Below are 18,825 nucleotides of genomic sequence, written 5' to 3' on the forward strand. Positions count from 1 at the left end.
GCATGTAGCAGGGTAAGCAGTAACCTAGTGTTAAGACACTCCGTTCTCTATGTCCCCCCCAATTCTGGAGGCATTGTGTGTTTTGTGGCGGAACTCAACGCCGCTTGCCTCGACACCAGAGCGAAGAACTGAAAATATGAAATATTCCATTTCCTCGACGGCCTCTCTTCTCTATAAAACGTATAATAATAATTTTAACGAATTCGCGCCTCTTGGAAATAAAAGAAAATATACATTTTCTTTACTTTAAAAGTAATTTAAATATACAATAAATATTACTTGTTAGTTAAAGGAAAAGTCTTAGAGCATTATTAAAATGAACGAGCGGACGCGTCTCGCCGCTCGCCATTCTGGTATTTGTCTTGCAGTATTACGATTTATTCCATTTGATTAAATTGTTGGGTATGGGTTCTGTTCAGCAATAGGTAATATATGGAGGGAGACATTTTATTTAGAGGTTAGCAAATCTGACTGCAAAATCAAGGTTCCTTTTTACACGAAAACAGTTTCACTCTAGATAGAGGGAACCTACGGGTTTGTTAAGACATTCCGTTCCAAACTTTCCGTTAAATTGTTAAGTCTTTTTTAGATTCCCGCTTTTTATTTAGTATCTCGCTCATAGCTGGGTAGATGGAGGAAACATGGGAACCTAGTGTTAAAAAACTCCGTTCTCACTGAGACATTTCCGTTCCCCATTTGAGTTCCAGAAACAAAGGAAATGAGCTTGAGTGGGAACTGAACCCATGACCTGTCATGTTTACAATTGAACACTGTGCTTATACGCCAACACCCTCAATTTAATACTGAAGGAAGACAGCATCTTCAAATGTGCTAGTTTTGATGGACAGACAGATAAATTATAATAGCAAATTATTTTGGTCTTTAGTATATAATGTTTATATCTAAGATATAATGTTAGATTTGAAGTACTCCATTACACGTGTATATGATATATCTACTGACGTCTTTAAAAATGATTTCTATTGCCAAAAATATTGTGAAATTCATTATTTATCAAACGTTAATGGTATTTACTTTAGATAACAGAAAAATATTGGGTTATTTTAAAATAAATGTTTATATTATTTAAATATAATTATTGTTAATTACAATTCGACTCCTATTCAAAGTAAAAATAAAAAAATATGTATTAAAAATATCTATACTTCTATACTATGTTATAAAGCCGAAGTTTGTTTTGTTGAACGTGCTAATCTCAGGAACTATTCTTAAATTAAAAATTGATTTTTATGTTAAAAAGTTCCACTTTTCAAGGCTAATTTTATTGTCTATTAGGCTATATTATAGGTCACTTTAATAATTTCTATGTAATTATTTTTTTTATTATAACTACACATATTTTGACCACACATGCGAAGCTGGAGACAGAAACTAGTAAAATTAAAATTATAAAATCTCAAATTGGCAACGCAAATATTTTTTACATTAATATACGCAAATTTTAATCATCTACTTAATATAAATATAAAATTACTATTATTTATATTTAAATAGGCTATTAGAATATTTAAGCGAAGTTCAAAGTTTATTTACGGTTTAAATATGAACATTATAATATAATTATTCAAAATTATTATTTTAAACAATAACTATACTGGTTGTAACGAGTTAGACTGGATAAACTACATTTTTTTTAATTCATATAAAAAAATATAACTAAAATTCATTATACAGTTTATATACATATATAATATATATTTATAGTAATTTAAATATATATAAAAATAACTTAATATTAAGACATTATTTTTTGCTCTCCGCTGGCGAAACTCAACTGAATTTCATTTTCACATTGATAATCGAACCCACTACCATCAACCTCCAATGGCATCAATACTTCTTTCAAAAAGAGAAACAAAAAATAGAGAATTCAGTATTTCCTTGATTTTCTACTAGATACTTCAGATTTTAAGCCAATAAATCTAGAAATATATGGAAAAATAAATAAAACTAACTAATAAATAACTCTACTCGTGCCTCAGAGTCATTTTACGCAATCGGCATGGCGAATAATGAAATTGTCTGTAGATAATTACAAACTTCCTACGTTACCGCAATTCATGGTCACTGTTACCTTAACAATTATACAAGGTATAACTTATATTACTTTTGATTTATTTCTTTTTATTTTAAGATTTGTATGGGTTTATATTGGTTTTGCATATTAACTTTTTAACTCTACATTTTTTTTATAAAAAATCTGCTTCAAGCAACTAGGTAATTAGAGAGAGCCTAGTGTTAAGACACTCTCTTCCCCATTTCCCTCCAAATTCTAGAGGCATTGTGTGTTGCGACCTTTGCCTTGGACACCAGAGCGAAGAAAATGAAAAAATTAAATATTTAATTTCCACAAGTGGAATACGAACCCATAACCTGTCGCGTTACGTTACGAATGGCCCCAATCAGCCCCAACGGTTTTAAATGACAAACAAAAAGATTACGTAAAAGATTATTTCACAGACGTAAAGATATCATTTATTCATGTCTTAGTAAATAAGATATAATGAAAAGCTAGTAGATAAGTATTATAAATTATCAAGTTGTCGTCTTTAAAATTTATTATAACAACAACAGTTCATTCATAATTATAAATACATAAATTTTCAATAATTTTCTTTTTGTATTTCACGTTCATTTTCTATACGAAGCGACAGTGCCAAGTAAAATTTGGCAAGAGTGCGCGAGGTGTTGTCCTCATGGGTATATAGTATTTGCATACTGTATGACAAATTGTTTTTTTTTTGTAATAATTTTCTATTTATATTTATATATAAATAAAGTTATAATTAAACAACGACGGTTCTTGGTTCAATTCATGTTCAAGAGATTGAATATTTTTATTTTCTCGTCCAGATAATAAGATTTAATAGTTAATTAGAATATTTGAACAGAAAGAGGGAAATGGAATGTTTTAACACTGACCTCCCTCTATTCTCTGTGTTTTACGTGAAAAAGTATGAAACTCTGCTATTTTAAAATAAACAACAAAAGATTTTTTTTTTAATATAATTTTATAATTCAACTCTAATTATGCTCTTTTTATGTTAATCTTGTTGCACATATATAAATTACATATATATATGTAAATGTCATTATATGTAAAAACACCTATTGTTTTATGATTTAGTAATTTTGACCCAGTAAGTTTATTTTGAGGGCATCGTGGCCCAGAGAGGTCCTCGTAGCCCAGGGGCACGCACGGTATAACTGTAACGCGATGTTTGCAGGTTCGATTCTCACTCGAGGGATTGAATTATTATTTATTAATATTTTCATTTATTCGCCACTCAATGCCTCTAAAAATTCAGCGGAAAGTGAGGAACGGAGTGTCTTAACACTAAGTTCCCTCTGTTTACTCTTCTGTGTGCGGGAAACAGCGTTAAGCCAATTTATTTTTTTTTATATTTATTTTTCCTCATAACCTTTACCGGAAGGCCACCAGCCAGCCAGAGTAAATTTATTTTATTAACAATAAAACAAAAAGGAGATTGTAAATCAATTAATATTTACAGTTTAAACTCACTTTGTCCTTTATCGAGTTACCTTTCATATTTATATTCATAAAAATATATTTAATATTAATTGTATGTAAATTACTGTTAACCGTGGCGTTAAAATTAGTTTGACATGTTTTCACCCATCGCCTTTGAAATTGTGAAGAGAGTGCATAAATTAGTGTTTCTTTTTTTTCACCATGCTATACGAATTTACGTAGTGTTTTTTTGCATCTCTTTTCATAGAGGGTGACAAATAAGTGTCAAAATATTCCGTTATCCAAATTGACGATAACTTATAAAGTTAACTTATAGTGTAGGTAGTTATGACGCAGCGGTATTTAGCCTCATTGTAAACATTTCGCTTGTGGGTTCGATTCTCACTTGAAGAAATCAATTATTCTCATTTTCTCGCTCTGGTAACAAGATTAAGCATTGAGTCCCAATGCTCAAATATGTAGTTTTAAAAAAATAAGCGGAAAATTAGTAACGGAATGTCTTACCTACCGAATGTCTCTACCTACTCTTGTATATGCGGGATAGAGCGTGAACCTAAAAAAAAATCAATTTTCAGAGATCCCCATCAGGTTAAAAGTGCAAGACGGAGTCAAGATCAAATCGCCTAACTCGCTTCCGCTGTTTTCAAATGCAAATTACGACAAAAATATTCAATACAACAGAGATAACCTTTGCGAAATAAATATTTAATGATGCGTCAAGTTTTAACAGGATATTGTTATTTCTTAAATATACAACAATTATTATAACTTCCGATATTATTATTATTTTTGGGTTTAAAATATTTATTACTAAGTTTGGTCGTATCTAGAGATATTTCTTGGGGCTGATATATTGGGGAGTCATTTTTTTATTTTTCAGGATAAAATTTGATTAGTAAAATTTTTGGGGGGTTAAAGGACCATCCAGCTTCCATGAGTTAGGTAATCACACACGAAAACATTAAATGTGATCAATTGCTTCACTTTAAATACTAATATATCGGCTTTTTTTTATTAATTATAAAGTGTTATATAAAATAACGTGTCCAAGGGAGGCCAGTCGTAGCGCAAGGGCACACGCGTGTGACTGTAAACAGGTTGTAGATTCGATTCCCACTCGAGGAAATGAAATATTAAAAAAATATATTACTTCGCTCTGGTATCGAGACAAAGCGCGGCGTTGAGTTCCGCCACTTAACTTCCTGTCTCCAGAATCGGCGGGAAGTGGGCAGCGGAGTGTCTTAACACTAAGCTCTCTCTGCCTACCCTGTTAAAAACGGGATATGGAAGGACAGAAGTGTGAAAGTGATATAAATATTTTATTCCTTTAATTTGAAATCTATATTGATTGATTGTTATATTATAAATTTTCGATTTCTAAAATTATTAACATGATATAGAATTTATAAATATTTCCCAAATCTATAGAGATAACAAACAGGTTTTGCAAGTACCTACCTAAATTAACAACTTTTATTATGCGGATAAAAGTGTTTTTTTTATTGTAATTAAAATATTAATTAATAAGTGTCAACGTAATTAAAAATGATAATATCTTTACGGCAATTAAACTAGTACCTAACGGTTAGACTTAATATTTCTACTCTAAGCTTGTAATTTATGTCATTCATTTACGTCATCACAATTAAATAAATAAATGTATACAAAAACTGAGGTTTTAAGACAGTCAGAGAGGATCTCTTTCGCCTCGTCCACTGTCATCAACATCTTCATACATGATACATGGGTCCTCATGCTTTTTACGTGACCTTCCTCCAGTATTTTTCACATTGTGTTTTCGAAAGTCAACCGAGGTCTCCCTCTACCTCTCTTACCGCTCACGTTTCCGTCATACATCTTTTTTGCCATTCTTTCATCACTCATTCGTTCGAACATTAAATTCGTTCGATTCGTTCGTTAAATTTGTGCCCAAACTCTATCTTTTATAGTAAATGAAGTATATCTAAAATCTTTTTGAGTATTTGCGAGTGAGAAGCAAAAAAAAGTAGACTAATATCTCAAATGTCTTACCGAGAGTGATAAACGCGTGCTTTCAAGCAAAGCGCGCGGCATGAAAGTTGCATAGCATTTCTAAGAAAGTTAGCATCATTTATCAATCTAGCGGAACTTGTCATAGATAAATAAAAAAAATGTTGCCAGCTAATGCCAACTATTTTATAATCTGTATTCAATATTTATTTGTACTTTACGTTGTCTGTGGTAATACAAAAAAATATATTAATTAACACAAATATATTTTTTTTTATATTCATATTAAAAGCGTAATTTCCTTCTCATATTTAATTTTTACTATTTATTTTTGTTTTTCTATTCATTTTAAAGAAGAGACTTGGCCAAATACGACTTATATTACATGATTTGCAATCCATAGTATCACAAATAAACTCAGAAATCTTACCTTGTAACTGCAAGCCGTATTTTAAATGTGTGCTTTTTTTTAAAAGTCATGGCTGTCATTGCCCAATACTAGCAATATCTTAGGCAAAGGTACCAAGTTCGATGCCGACATATGTATAAATTGCGGCAATCAGTTATATGGATATAAAGTTACGTCGTCAATACGCCTTAGTTATGTATTACTTATATTTTTATTTTATTTATTTATTATATTTCAATCTATTTATTGGAAATAATAACATTATTATACTTGAGATAGCATTGTAAATTATAGCTTCGCAATATCCAAGACAAACCTACATGGATATATCTAATAAATATAATTTTAACATTAATATTCTTTATAGAAATAGGCAAAAACAAGTTCAATTGTCATTAATCTATTATAATATAATAATAATATACTGATCTATTAAATTAATTTATTAACGATCGTCAGCCCGCGCCCACGGCCACGTTGAGATGAGTCACTCGCTTTAGATCTACGGCCTCGTGTTTTGGCTAAGACCCGCTATTTATATTGCAGTTACTATAATTTAGACAAAAAAAAACAAACAAAAAAATAAGGCCGTCTTGGTGCAGTGGCACGTTGATTATAAGCGCGTCGGTTGTAAGTTCAATCCTCATTCGGGGGAATTCATTATTTAAGCACGTAATGTGTCATTAACTTGTGTTTTATCAATAGGTTCGCTTTGCTTATTTTACTATGTACGGGATATACTTAGCGTGAAGCTGCAAAAAAACAGCTTTTTTTAATAAAATTAATTATTCTCGTACACTTTAAAATTTTTATTTAGAACAGGTATATATTTAAAACACGTTAATGCCGCGTGTAAATGATAAATGATCGGCAGCCTCATCTTTGCATTGGAATGCTTTTGAGTTTTATTGATATAGTGATGTACCGAGGTATTGTGTAACCAGATGTTTCATACATTTTTAACTTAGAAATATGTGGTATTCGAAACAGAAAGGAAATTCTTTATTATGTTCTCTCTATTACTAATAAGATTTTTAAGCAAACAATATTTTATAATATATCAAGGCTTTTAAATTATATATGCGCGATTTTTTCCTTTCTTTTTTATATTAAATGTCCAAAGGTCATGTAGCCATTGAATTAATTTTAGAAAACGTAGTGTAATGTTGATCGTGAAAGGGAATGAAAATTAACATCTTACTATTTAAACTAACATTATAAGCAATTACTTTAATTATAAAACATTATTATGCAAGGCAACTTTACAGCAATGAGCTACTTAGATATACGACGTAATTAATTAATAATGACAAAATGATTTAGTAAAAGTGAAATATTTTATGTGAAATAAAAATAAATATTATAAAATATTATCTATTGAAGTTTGTTTTTTTTATCAATCATAGATGTATTACCATACAATGAAGTTAACTAACATACGAGTATATTAAACGTCAAATTGTAAAAAGTCATTGTTGTTTTTCGAATAAAATTTTCCATGAACTTGACTATTAATAAATTGTTAAGTAAGTATTTAAATAAGTAATTTTAATTAATAATTTATTATATTTATCGTCGTCTCTTAACATCTCATTCCTAAATATAATTGAAGTTCAAACATTAACGAAATATTTTAGTGAACTAATTGCCTATATTTCAAATTATCTAGCGATATGATAGCTCTTGACATAGTTTAAATAAATACTATTCACTATTCAGTACGGTCTGTCTGTGAAGCGTCTATGTCAAGGAGTTTTTATGTCTATCAAATTTTTAATACCGTAGTACAAAAATACCTATAATGTTATTATATTTGAATAATTTTGTTGTCAATAATAACAGTTTTTATTTAAAAAATTGAAATAGATAAATAAAAAAATATTTAAAAAAAAGTATTTACACCAACGCCATGCTTCTATTATTATCTGTATAAAATTAATTGTATAATTACTATTTAATCTGTCGCCCCAATTCGGGTCGACCTCAACTCGTTTGACATCGGGTGGAAAATTTTCGCGCCAAACTGGTGCTCGCGACGTTATTTTATCTGTGAAATAACTTTCTCTGTGCGGTATGCAGACATAATATATTATTCTTTTCAAATACCAATGCACGTGTTATAATTAATATCCGTCATGTTTAAATATGTTTCTTTTATTATAATAGATTCAGAAACTATATATCTATTTTATTGTTTAGTTGAAAACTGGAACTGCAATAATAAATAATATAAGTAATATATAAGTATTGTCCACGTAAGTAATGGTATTTGTAATCTAGTAAAATGTAGTTATTGTAGATAGAATAGTAGGAATTTCATTCCATTAAGACTATTAGTTTTATATATAATAAATTTACTATACCTAATTATATATCTATTTTAAGACAAGAAAATCTGTTTCAATGAGAACTTAAATAAACATTTCAAATCGATTAAATTCATATTAAGACAGATAAACATGTTTAGAGTCCAAAACTAATATGCCAGGGTTAGAAGTTAATCGATGTGGTAATGTCGTGATATCTTTAACTTTGTAAAATATTAATGTTGATTTACATTAGAATTATTATTGCATTAATTAAAGAAAAACATTTTAAAACTTACTCTAATATTTAAATATGTTTAATAGCTTCGTTTTGATTTCATTTATATTGACTAATATTATATATATATTTAATTTATTTTTTAATTTTATAACAATGTCACTTATATTTATAGTCAAACACAATTTACTTACCTATATTAAAAAAAATACATAATAATTTTATTAACGCTTGAACCTTGATCTCCTCACGCTTATCAATTAATTTACATTTCGTATATTAATTTATTATAAAAATGGAGAAAGAGGTAAAAATGGCACTTGAGTTTGTATGTCAAGATTAACAGAGTTATTTGTTACTTCTTCCTTTTGTAAATTTATAATATTGCTCGTTAAAATTACAATAAAGTATTGTTTGAGTAAAAATTATATTAAAAAAATAATAAAATAAAATACGAAGGTGTGGCTGTAACGCGAGGGTTGTGAGTTCGAACCCCTTCGTAGAAATGATTTTTTATTTATAAGCCACCTCTGGCACCAATGCAAACACCCGGCGTTGAATTGGGCCACTTAACACGAAATACGAGAAATTTGGAGGAAAATGGGGAACGGAGTGTCTTAACACTAGATTCCCTCTGCCTACATTGCTAATTGAAGAATGATGAAGCTGGTTAATAAAATAAGAAATTAAGTTTCAGAACAAAGAAATTAAATTAAAACTTAATCTTCACAATACAATTTTAAATTTAATTGTTTCCTCAATATCCATTAATAAAACAACACAATTACTTCGTAGCGTTCTCAAAGAATAGTTTCTACATACAAACTAGTTCAACTATTTTCTAGAAAGGCTGACGGTGTTTACAAGAAGGTGAGGTTGGCTGATAAACAAGGATTAACTTGGAGCCATGACATCGTGAAGTGCTCATATAGTGGGTTATTCCATTAACTATATGAAATATGGTTTTTTTATAACGTCGTAAGTTTTCATTTTATTTTTGATTATAATTAGTAAGCATAGTTTAACGTCATATAAATAATAAAGTGTAACCGGAATTGAACCGAAATGAATTGTACAATAAAATCCAAAAAGAACCAAAATGATTACTTTGGTTACAGGAAAACTTGAAATATTTGTATATTTGATGAAAACTAAAACAAATAAAAATAAACAAAGAAATATAAAACTAGCACATTTTTTTCTAATTAATGCCAAAAACGTTAATCCCGTACTTTAATTTATTGAAAAGATAAAAAAGATTAGTAGCTAGGTACCTATATACTAACAAAACGTGAAATTTACAGACTAATTTCGTCGACTGGAATTCTAAGCAATAACAAATATTCTTCAACGAGATAAGATTATCAATTTTACAATAAAAAGCACATTCCTACGTCTACCCGACGTGATTAAACACTAATTATGAAACGTAAGTATCGTAATTTTGTACAAATTAAAAAATAATATTTAGCAAGAGATAAACGGGTCATTGTAGTTACTAAATAATTGCTTGAACAACGCTGGAGTTAACAATTGGCCAAGTTTGAGTTTTATTACTCGAAGTAATTGTTAGTTGTGGCTAGGTAAGTTGTTGTAATCAAAATATTTTACCAATTTATTCAATTGGTTATACCAAACTGTTTTTTTTTACTAAAATATTTTACCAATTTACTAAAATATAAATCGTAAAAGAGTAATTCAATATTATACTCACTTTTCTTACAAAGGCTACTTTATAATTCTACTAGGTAGTATACCTGGTATCTACATAGATTAGGTATTATTAAAAATAATAATACATAAATAATGGTGCAATTTTACTATAAATATTATGTAATAGCTCAAACGTACACTCATAGAAAATATAGTGTTAAAACACTGTTTTTTCTCAAAATCAACACTTTGCGTGTTGAGTGGCGGAATATTTTTTTTAATTTTTTTTATAAAGTATAACATTATAATAAACTATGACTACTTTTTCCATTTCAATATTTTTTGTTCGATTAAACAGCTGGTGCGACCTTTCTCAAGAATACAAATAATATAAAGTAATCTCAGGCTTTAATAAAGTTATTAAGAATTCGCCTTGTGTATTTAGTCCGCTTCTGTGCACTTTCTTAGAAAAATAAATATTTAGATAAATTTACTGATAAATGTATAGTCATTTCAAGAATGCTGTGTCAATTGTGATAAAAATAGAAGCACTATGATACAAATATATGAATGATTTTATTTTATTATTGAATTTATTGCTATTGATTTACGCCCAATGTTAATAATCGATCCTAATCCATAAATTGCTACCATAGATTAAAATATCAATCTATTTTTTGAGTTTAGCTTGCCAATAACCTATCGAAGTACTTCATTTTCAATCTTTAACTTCAATCTATCGTTGGGAGGACTGACTGGAGATGAAGAGGGAACTTTGTATGAAAGTTACAGCTTGTGCGTGCCAATAAACGATCTGTCCATTTTGACATTACGTTGGATAGCAAAAATGACAGCTAATTGCGATCCGACATATTTTGGGGTTTACTTTATCATATCCCCGGATTGCAAAATTGCATTTATATTATATTTGATTTTTAAAGTAAATAAATATGTGGAGTGACATTTCTTCGAGTGATAGTAATGATAGTGTTATGTAGTCAGTGTCAGCAATTACAAATATATGCAGTGAGCATATAAAAATATATCAAGAGAGTGCTAAAAACTTCTATCAAGTTGGTGCCTTTCCTGGAGTTATTGCTGCAATTGATTGCACTCGAACACTTATGTGTTTAATCGCCATGTGAGTATTATTAAGTTATATAAAGTTTTCTTTACAAAAGCAGGCAAATTATGGAAACTTTTTTTTGTATACTTAATCTTAGTTACTAATTACCATTTCATTTCTTAATTTGAGCTCTGGGCTTATTAATTTCAGTTGCTGATTTTCCAAATTACTATGTCATATATTTGTAAAATAATATTTTATATTTTATTATAGGCAGCAAAATGTGATGCAAGACATTATGGTAATCAATGGAAGTAAAGTACCAAATAGACCATATTTATTAACACAAGTTCTTAATCCAAGTACTAAAGCAAAGCTGCAAGCAAGCATATATTAAACCAGGAACATAATAGAAAGGTATTATGTTAACCTAATATTACCTATGGTATGGAAAAAAGGGGACGGACCATATAAAAAAAAATCTTATTATAATTTATTAGTATGATGTGTAAATAGTATTAAACTTATTAATATTCATGAATTATATACCTAATATAGAAATTTTATATTTTTAGAACATTTGCAAGATAATTTCATATTATGGCACTCCATTTGCAGAGATCTTAATTTGGAGGAAGTACCAGGAATGGAAATACCTTCATGACATGATAGATAATGAGGACAGCGCTGCAATATAAGATATCACAGAAAGGACGTAAATAATTGTTTTATAAGATGAATAATTATTCAAATATTTTATATTTATTAATTACTTAAGCGAGAAGATTGTTAGTTAATCATAGTTTTACTTGTTCTTGGGGGTGAATAAGGAAAACACACATTGTATTGTAATTTTTTTATTATTAAAAAAATGTAACCTATTTTTTTATTTGTCTCTTTATATAAATATTTTTTATTTCTTAATTCTAGCTTGCTCCATGTTTAGTAATTTTATCAGCTTTATTCTCCATACATTTCTTATAAGCTACAAAATATTTAGTGAATTTCTTGCAATCACTGTTTTGTTTTTACTGAAAAAAATAAAATATTTATTAGTTCATTGTTCAATAAAGCATTCATCAATATAAGTTAAAATAATAATCTTGCACTTAATCTCAAATTTTATTCTTTGTTATCCAATGTAGCAATAAACAATATGAAATTGAAATAGCCAAGCAAAGCGATATTAATATTATAATGAATTCAAAAATTATTTAGAGGCTAACGCCTTTATATAATTTTTTGCATGTATATTTAAACTTAATAAACAAAATTATGAATACATACGATACTTACCTTACTATGCCGGACTCCATTAATGAAATTAAAATAATTATCTTTAGTTCAGTTTAGTTGTAATTTTATGGCGTTTCAAGTTATGTTTAATAATTTATACATGAAAATGGGTTAGGAATAAAGTATCTTAAAACTAACAATTAATTATTATATTATAAAAACATATGCTGTCAAAATGACATGTTCAAGTTCCATTGTACGCACCTAAGCATATTGCATTAAGTTTTAAAAAGTGTTTTAATATTATTAATTTTTATTCTTTTTTAATATTTTGGGACTTAAAGATTTATTATTTTATTAAAAATAGTTTTTATAGGACTTTTATAAGTAATAATAATTAATTTTAAATTTAATTTAGCATATATATTAGGATTTTGTTAATTAAAAAAAGATACGTAAAACGAAACTATCGTTACCGCAGGGAGGGCCCTGCAATCCACTTTTGATGATAAGTTGACATTATCCGGAATGGTTATTGGCATGCAGGTTAGAGATTGGATAGATATGTCGAACATTCCAAGATGGACGTTAACTGGAGATCGGAGATACATTATTAATTTCGGGCGATAGAGTATGACGTAGGTTATAGAATATTTATATATAACTTTTAATTGTTTTGACATAATATGTATTATATTTTTTTTATTTTTTTACATTAAAGTTAGATTTGAATTAATATATTTTTAAAAAAGCTAATCTCATCTCATCGCTAGTATCTATGGCTGACAAAAAATGGCGCTTTTTCAATAAAAAAAAATGATTCGAAAGACATATTAACCGAGAATTAAAATTCATTTAAAAACTTGGCACGCCCTCATCTAAACGATTAATTACTGTGCTATTTATATCAATTGTTTGATGGGGCCGGATGAAATCGAAAATCGTCTACCCACGGCTGTCGTCAATTGCCGTGTTACTACTAGGGACAGGACTGAGTCATGTTGAGGATAAATAAAGAAAAATCAGCTTCACGCTCTATCCCGCACACAGGGAACCTAGTGTCTGTTACCCACTTTCCCCCGAATTCTGGAGGCATTGCTGTTGGGTGGCGAAACTCAACGCCGCGCTTTTGCCTCGACACTAGCGTGAAGAAATAGAAATATAAATTTGAATAAATATTTAATTTCATCGAATAGGGATCGAACCCACACTTCGCGCCCCTGCGCCACGACTGGCCTCATGTTGAGGATAAATTATCTTTTTAAAAGCGGTAAAGTATGTTTACAGATATAGTAACAAGTTATGTTTTTAATGGCAACGATAATTTATTACATAGTAAATTGATTTGTATAGTACTTTATTGTTTTAAATCTTGTAATTTATTGTTTTTAATTGAAAATTATTATGATATAACGTTATCTGTATGGCACTGTTATTTTAATACGTTTCGTTTTCTACAAATTAAATTAATATTTCAAGGTATATAAGCGGATATTCCATTTTTTGTTGAAATTCAAGTACTTTATGATTCATTTGAAGGAAATTTAAAAATAACAAGTCTGTAAGCGAACTATTGGACGTGTATCTAATGAACAGTGACGTCATAAATGAGTATAAACATTTTTTGAAGTGATATTTGAACTCACAACCACTGCGATAGCCTGACCCGTCCCCACTGCACCACGACCACGTCTAATAAACGAAACAAAATTGAACATTTAAATACTTAATCAAAAGTTCAAAGACCTGTGACATAGAAAGAAAAATAACAATGCTTATTACATATATTCATTATATGATAATATTATGTCATCGGGGCAATTACTTTGGGAATAGAAACACATAATATATACATATATTTATTTTATGTTGTATACTTTCACTTAATTTCTCTACATTTCTCTCTTATCAGATAAGAAGGAGTGTTAACTAAATTATTCTTTGCGCAGAAATCGAATAGGCTACCTTTGATTTTAAATATTTAAACGTTTTAATAATTACTTGTTTTCATTTGCATAACATAAAAATTGACACCCGTAATGGCGCAGGGTGTAAGCATGATGGTTGTGGATTCGATTCCCGCTCGGGGGAATGAATTTTTATTTATTGATATTTTCAATTCTTCGCTCTGGTACCAAGGCGGGACGACGAAATGTCTTAACACTAGTTTCCCTTTCCTACCCTGTTATATGAGGGATAAAGCGTGAAGCTGTGTTATTATAATATAATTTATTATTAATATATAAATGCGGGGTAAAGGCCTCTTCGAAGTTATTTTCCACACCGATAGCCATTCAAGATCGCTTACTGCCGTCTTGTTGATTATGGATCGATTGATGTTATTGTAAATAAGATTTAGATTCTTATACAAAGTAGAGTCTATATATAGTAAAGACGTTTCTATTATCTAGTTAAAAAAAAATAAAAGAAAATATATGTAATATTTATACCTCGTAGTTTTATACCTAGTAGTCGATTTTTTCGAAGAAATTACACTGAACTGTTTTTAAATGAATATTATATTAATATACTAGATATAATGATAAGTATATAAATTGTAATATAAATAACAAATGTTATTTAAAAACTTATTGGTATAGTTATTTATTATTGAAATGAACATAATAAATGAAAAACAATGTTATTATACTGCAAATATTATAAAATGTTATATCGTTTAATTAATTTTTCTCTCCTCGCTCTAGTAAAAAGGAAAACGTGGCGTTAAGTACCGCCATTAAACATGCAATGAAGATTGAACACTCTTCCGTCTACAACTCTATAATACAATATGCGGACGTAAACAGAAATATTTTGTGACCATTTTCTCAATATTTCAGCTAAGAAACTTGCAAAAACCAATTTTGTACAGTTAATTGAGTGTTTTATTTCTCTGCGTGTAATTGAGTAGCGGACGCTATGTGGGACATCCAACTCCTCTGATCTTTCGGTCGCCACAACCATAAATTGATGTTGCAAATCGTTAAACGGCTAAGAATATTTGCCAGGTATTTTCTATATTCTACTTTAAAATTTATAATTTATCTATATATGACATGGAAGGTGATCTTGGAAAATTTATTTGCTTGAATATATTTTAAATTCAGATTCAATATTTTTTTATCTATACTAGTCGACAAACCGTAACTTTGTTTACATGGACTTTAAAGCGTAAAAATAAAAAACAAGGTACTTCCCCGATTATATAGAAACTTCAAGAAATCCTTTGTTAGTGTTTCTTTTACTTATTATTTGAATTTTGACTACTTAAATAAGTAGAACTATTAATTTATTATTTTTTTTAAAGAAAACAAAATTTAATAATAATGTAGTTTTAGACTTTGTGGAATATTTTATAATAAATCCTTTATGTATGAGAATTTTATGATAATAGTAGCGATTAAGATTAGTTAAACTGATGAATCACTCTAGCTGTTAGTTTAGAAGCTTTAGGAGGATTATCTTTTAAAAAGAACATCCTATTGACGTATTACATGGAATGTATAGGAATTTATAGTATATTTCTCGTTAAATTTAGTTTTTAATCTGCAAAATAAAAGTTAAAATTTGATACATCTATAGTTTTTAAGTGTTAAAATTGCAGCATATAATTTAACATTACAGTTACTTTAATAGGCACTTATTTGGTATCTTATAATGGAGCGGACGATGAGCGCGACCTTCTCGCTTCTGACGAAATAAGTCGAGCATTTGCAATTTTTTTTAAGTTACAATGTAAATTGTAATATTTATAACTTCGCCTTACTTACTCGTGCATACATAAATCATGTATTACAAAAGAACGTAAAACAAACACAAAGAGAGCAGGTAGACGAACCGACCGACGCTAATGATCTAATAATAATATGAGGTTTGGCTACAACCCAAATGCTAGGGATGTTACTAGCAAAAAAAACCCATTAATCGACAATTTTAAAACATATAAACGTATCGTAATATTTATATTCTTCACTTTAAAGAAGTAATATCTTAATGTCTTATATTATTAGTTTTTGTATGAGATTTTAGCTTTGGAGTTTCCTTTCATTTTTGTATATAAATAATAATAATAAATCTGTATATCGTTATTAAGTTACAACGCTTACAAGCTGCATAACTTTTTATGCATTCGAAATATACGAGTTGTCGGTACACTCTCTCTTATTTATGGTCGATTTCAATGTTGCCATCTATTATATACGTACGTGGACGTATAGTGCATTTGAAGGATCTTTCAAAGTTTGCATTATTTGATAACTTGTCTACCTTGATACAATATTGTAATTAGTATATCCTGATTGTAACATAAACTTACCGATTTGATATAGTCCTAAGCCCGGGTCGTCGGCAAAACACCAACAGGGCGAGTGAGTTGCCCGCAGTGGACACCAAAAACAGTACGAGGAGGACCACCTCCTCCACAAGCCGGTCCTTAGCTTCCATCCCCTCTGACATCAACGCTCGTCCAGGAGACAAAGCAGACTGTTCCATACAAATATCATCACTAACACTAGCACTTTGCACGCAATCTAACACTTAGTTCGCAAGCAACTGCAAAGTTGCGTGAAGTTTTGAGAACACGCTGGTCTAGCGGCCGCGTCTTTCTCGTTGCGCTGTCGGTTGACAACTGACTGGTGGAGCAGCTCTCGGCGAGCGGCAACGCGTGGCATCCCCTCCACCGTCTATACCACAGTCGCGTAAAGCTTACTCTACAGTTTAAAAGTCATCCGTTAATTCAAAGTTTTAAACTTAGAACTGGAACACTGTACTTGTTTATTTGGGATTTTAAGCCTAATTGCAGAAAATTTTAATTATAATATTTAATTTGTATAATTTTTTTTGTAATCAATCAACTTTGTTTATAATAATGTTGTAATTAACTTTTGATATTATTTATTTATGTAGCGTTCAAAAGTTGTCCTTGAGATTATATCATTTTCGCGTATTGGCTTTGACCCAGAAACGTTTCGGTTTACGTTGATGTCGGTAATCTTAATGAAATATTGCTGTCATTTTGAAGAAATAATAAAAATAGATATGTTAAACTGTTGCAAATGCAAAAAGAAGAACGTCATAAATTTTAATAGCCTTTGTTTAGCTTACTTTGTCTATCACCGACACCGATTTGTATTGAAAGATAAATAGTATAGTTATTTTTATTAATATTTTATTACTTATTCAGTAACAAGAACGCTTTTTGAAATACTTGTTTATAGTTCTTTTATTTTAGGTAATTCTTACATTTGGATAATATAATCTTAGGTTATTGCTTAAGGTTTAACATCTAAGTTAAAATTATCAAAAAATAAACATATAAAAAATTATGGTCACGAGTTCGAATTCTTCACTATTAAATCGCGCACGTAGCAGAGTAGGCAGAGAAAAGCTAGGAACTTAGTGTTAAGACACTTCCATTCCCCACTTACAGCCGAATTCTGGAGACATTGCATGATGAGTGAACCGAACTTCCGAACCGGTGGTAGCTTTTTGCCTTTATGTTCATTCGACGATTCAAAAGTGCTCGTAATAGTCTATTTTAATAAAGAATATTTTGAATTTGAATTGTCATAAGAACTGAAATCGTAATTCCAATTTCAGCTCAATCAAACACTGGAAAGAAAATCAAATTGGGCTTCCAAGATTCCACATACACAAACACCCATACGAACCATAAAAAGCAGAACTAAGATGCAATTGCGTGAGTTATTCTTATTTGGTATAATATAAGCCATAACGCCAATTAACTTATTGAATATAAGAGCCGTAAGTAATTTCTTTACAAAGTCGTTGCATTTAAGTAATTATAGGATACAAACTGACGTTTGACTTACATGGAGAATAATAATATGTTTTCTCTAAATACAGAAGTTTCTTAGTAATTGTATACTATAGATGTAGAGTCGACAAAATCTAAAACAATAATAATCATCGAAAAGACGTCATAATTACGTATTTTCAATGATTATTGTTCCTTACTGATTAGAGGACGTTTGTGTACAGTTTTATTTAATTACATTTAATTTTTAATTCTCATAAGAAATCATTATTGAGGTCGTCGAGACGCAGGTTAGTGAGTTTGGCCACTCACGCAATGCTTCGAAAAATTCGGCGGAAAGTGGAGAACGGAGTGTCTTAACTGTAGAATTGGTTCATAAATAAAAATGTCATAAAGTGTTTTATTTGACAAAATAGCTACAAAATAACTATTTTACTGAGTTAGCTGAAACTTTACTTTTCAGTGTATGGGTTTTTTTTTTAAATGATAATAATAGATATAAAAAACCAAAAATAATTCATATAAGTAAATAAAAATTTGTAGGTACTTTAAGCTACATAAAAATCTCGACACGTGCAGAACTTGAGACAGTAAAGGAAGCCATCAAATAAACACTCCTAGAATAGATTTAATTTATT

General features: G+C 29.3%; 1 protein-coding gene and 3 long non-coding RNA genes across 5 annotated transcripts in view; 2 read left to right on the plus strand and 2 right to left on the minus strand.

Moving 5' to 3' along the window:
- Window positions 1-17,081, minus strand: part of LOC146540666 (uncharacterized) — a 33,658-nt gene extending 16,577 nt beyond the window's left edge. The window contains exon 1 of the mRNA XM_085198147.1: window positions 16,727-17,081. Within this exon, the coding sequence (XP_085054273.1) occupies window positions 16,727-16,902 (176 nt within the window). The 5' untranslated portion in view covers window positions 16,903-17,081. The remainder of the gene's footprint in view (window positions 1-16,726) is intronic.
- Window positions 9,267-18,112, plus strand: LOC146540668 (uncharacterized). Its single transcript, XR_014878781.1, has 3 exons — window positions 9,267-9,434; window positions 9,761-9,885; window positions 18,010-18,112. It is a non-coding gene; the product is annotated as an uncharacterized LOC146540668 (long non-coding RNA).
- Window positions 10,882-12,056, plus strand: LOC146540669 (uncharacterized). 2 transcript variants are annotated; one of them, XR_014879129.1, is made up of 3 exons: window positions 10,882-11,250; window positions 11,449-11,592; window positions 11,751-12,056. It is a non-coding gene; the product is annotated as an uncharacterized LOC146540669 (long non-coding RNA). The 2 variants fall into 2 exon arrangements; XR_014879131.1 differs by having other exon boundaries at window positions 10,883-11,250; window positions 11,794-12,056.
- LOC146540670 (uncharacterized) lies at window positions 12,022-13,031 on the minus strand. The gene is made up of 2 exons (XR_014879128.1): window positions 12,472-13,031; window positions 12,022-12,206 (listed from the first exon to the last, which is right to left on the minus strand). It is a non-coding gene; the product is annotated as an uncharacterized LOC146540670 (long non-coding RNA).
- Window positions 18,113-18,825: the final 713 nt, after the last annotated feature.

Source organism: Heliconius melpomene, chromosome 2, assembly GCF_056956725.1.
Source record: "Heliconius melpomene rosina isolate 202511_hmr_F chromosome 2, ASM5695672v1, whole genome shotgun sequence".
Lineage (NCBI taxonomy): Eukaryota > Metazoa > Arthropoda > Insecta > Lepidoptera > Nymphalidae > Heliconius > Heliconius melpomene.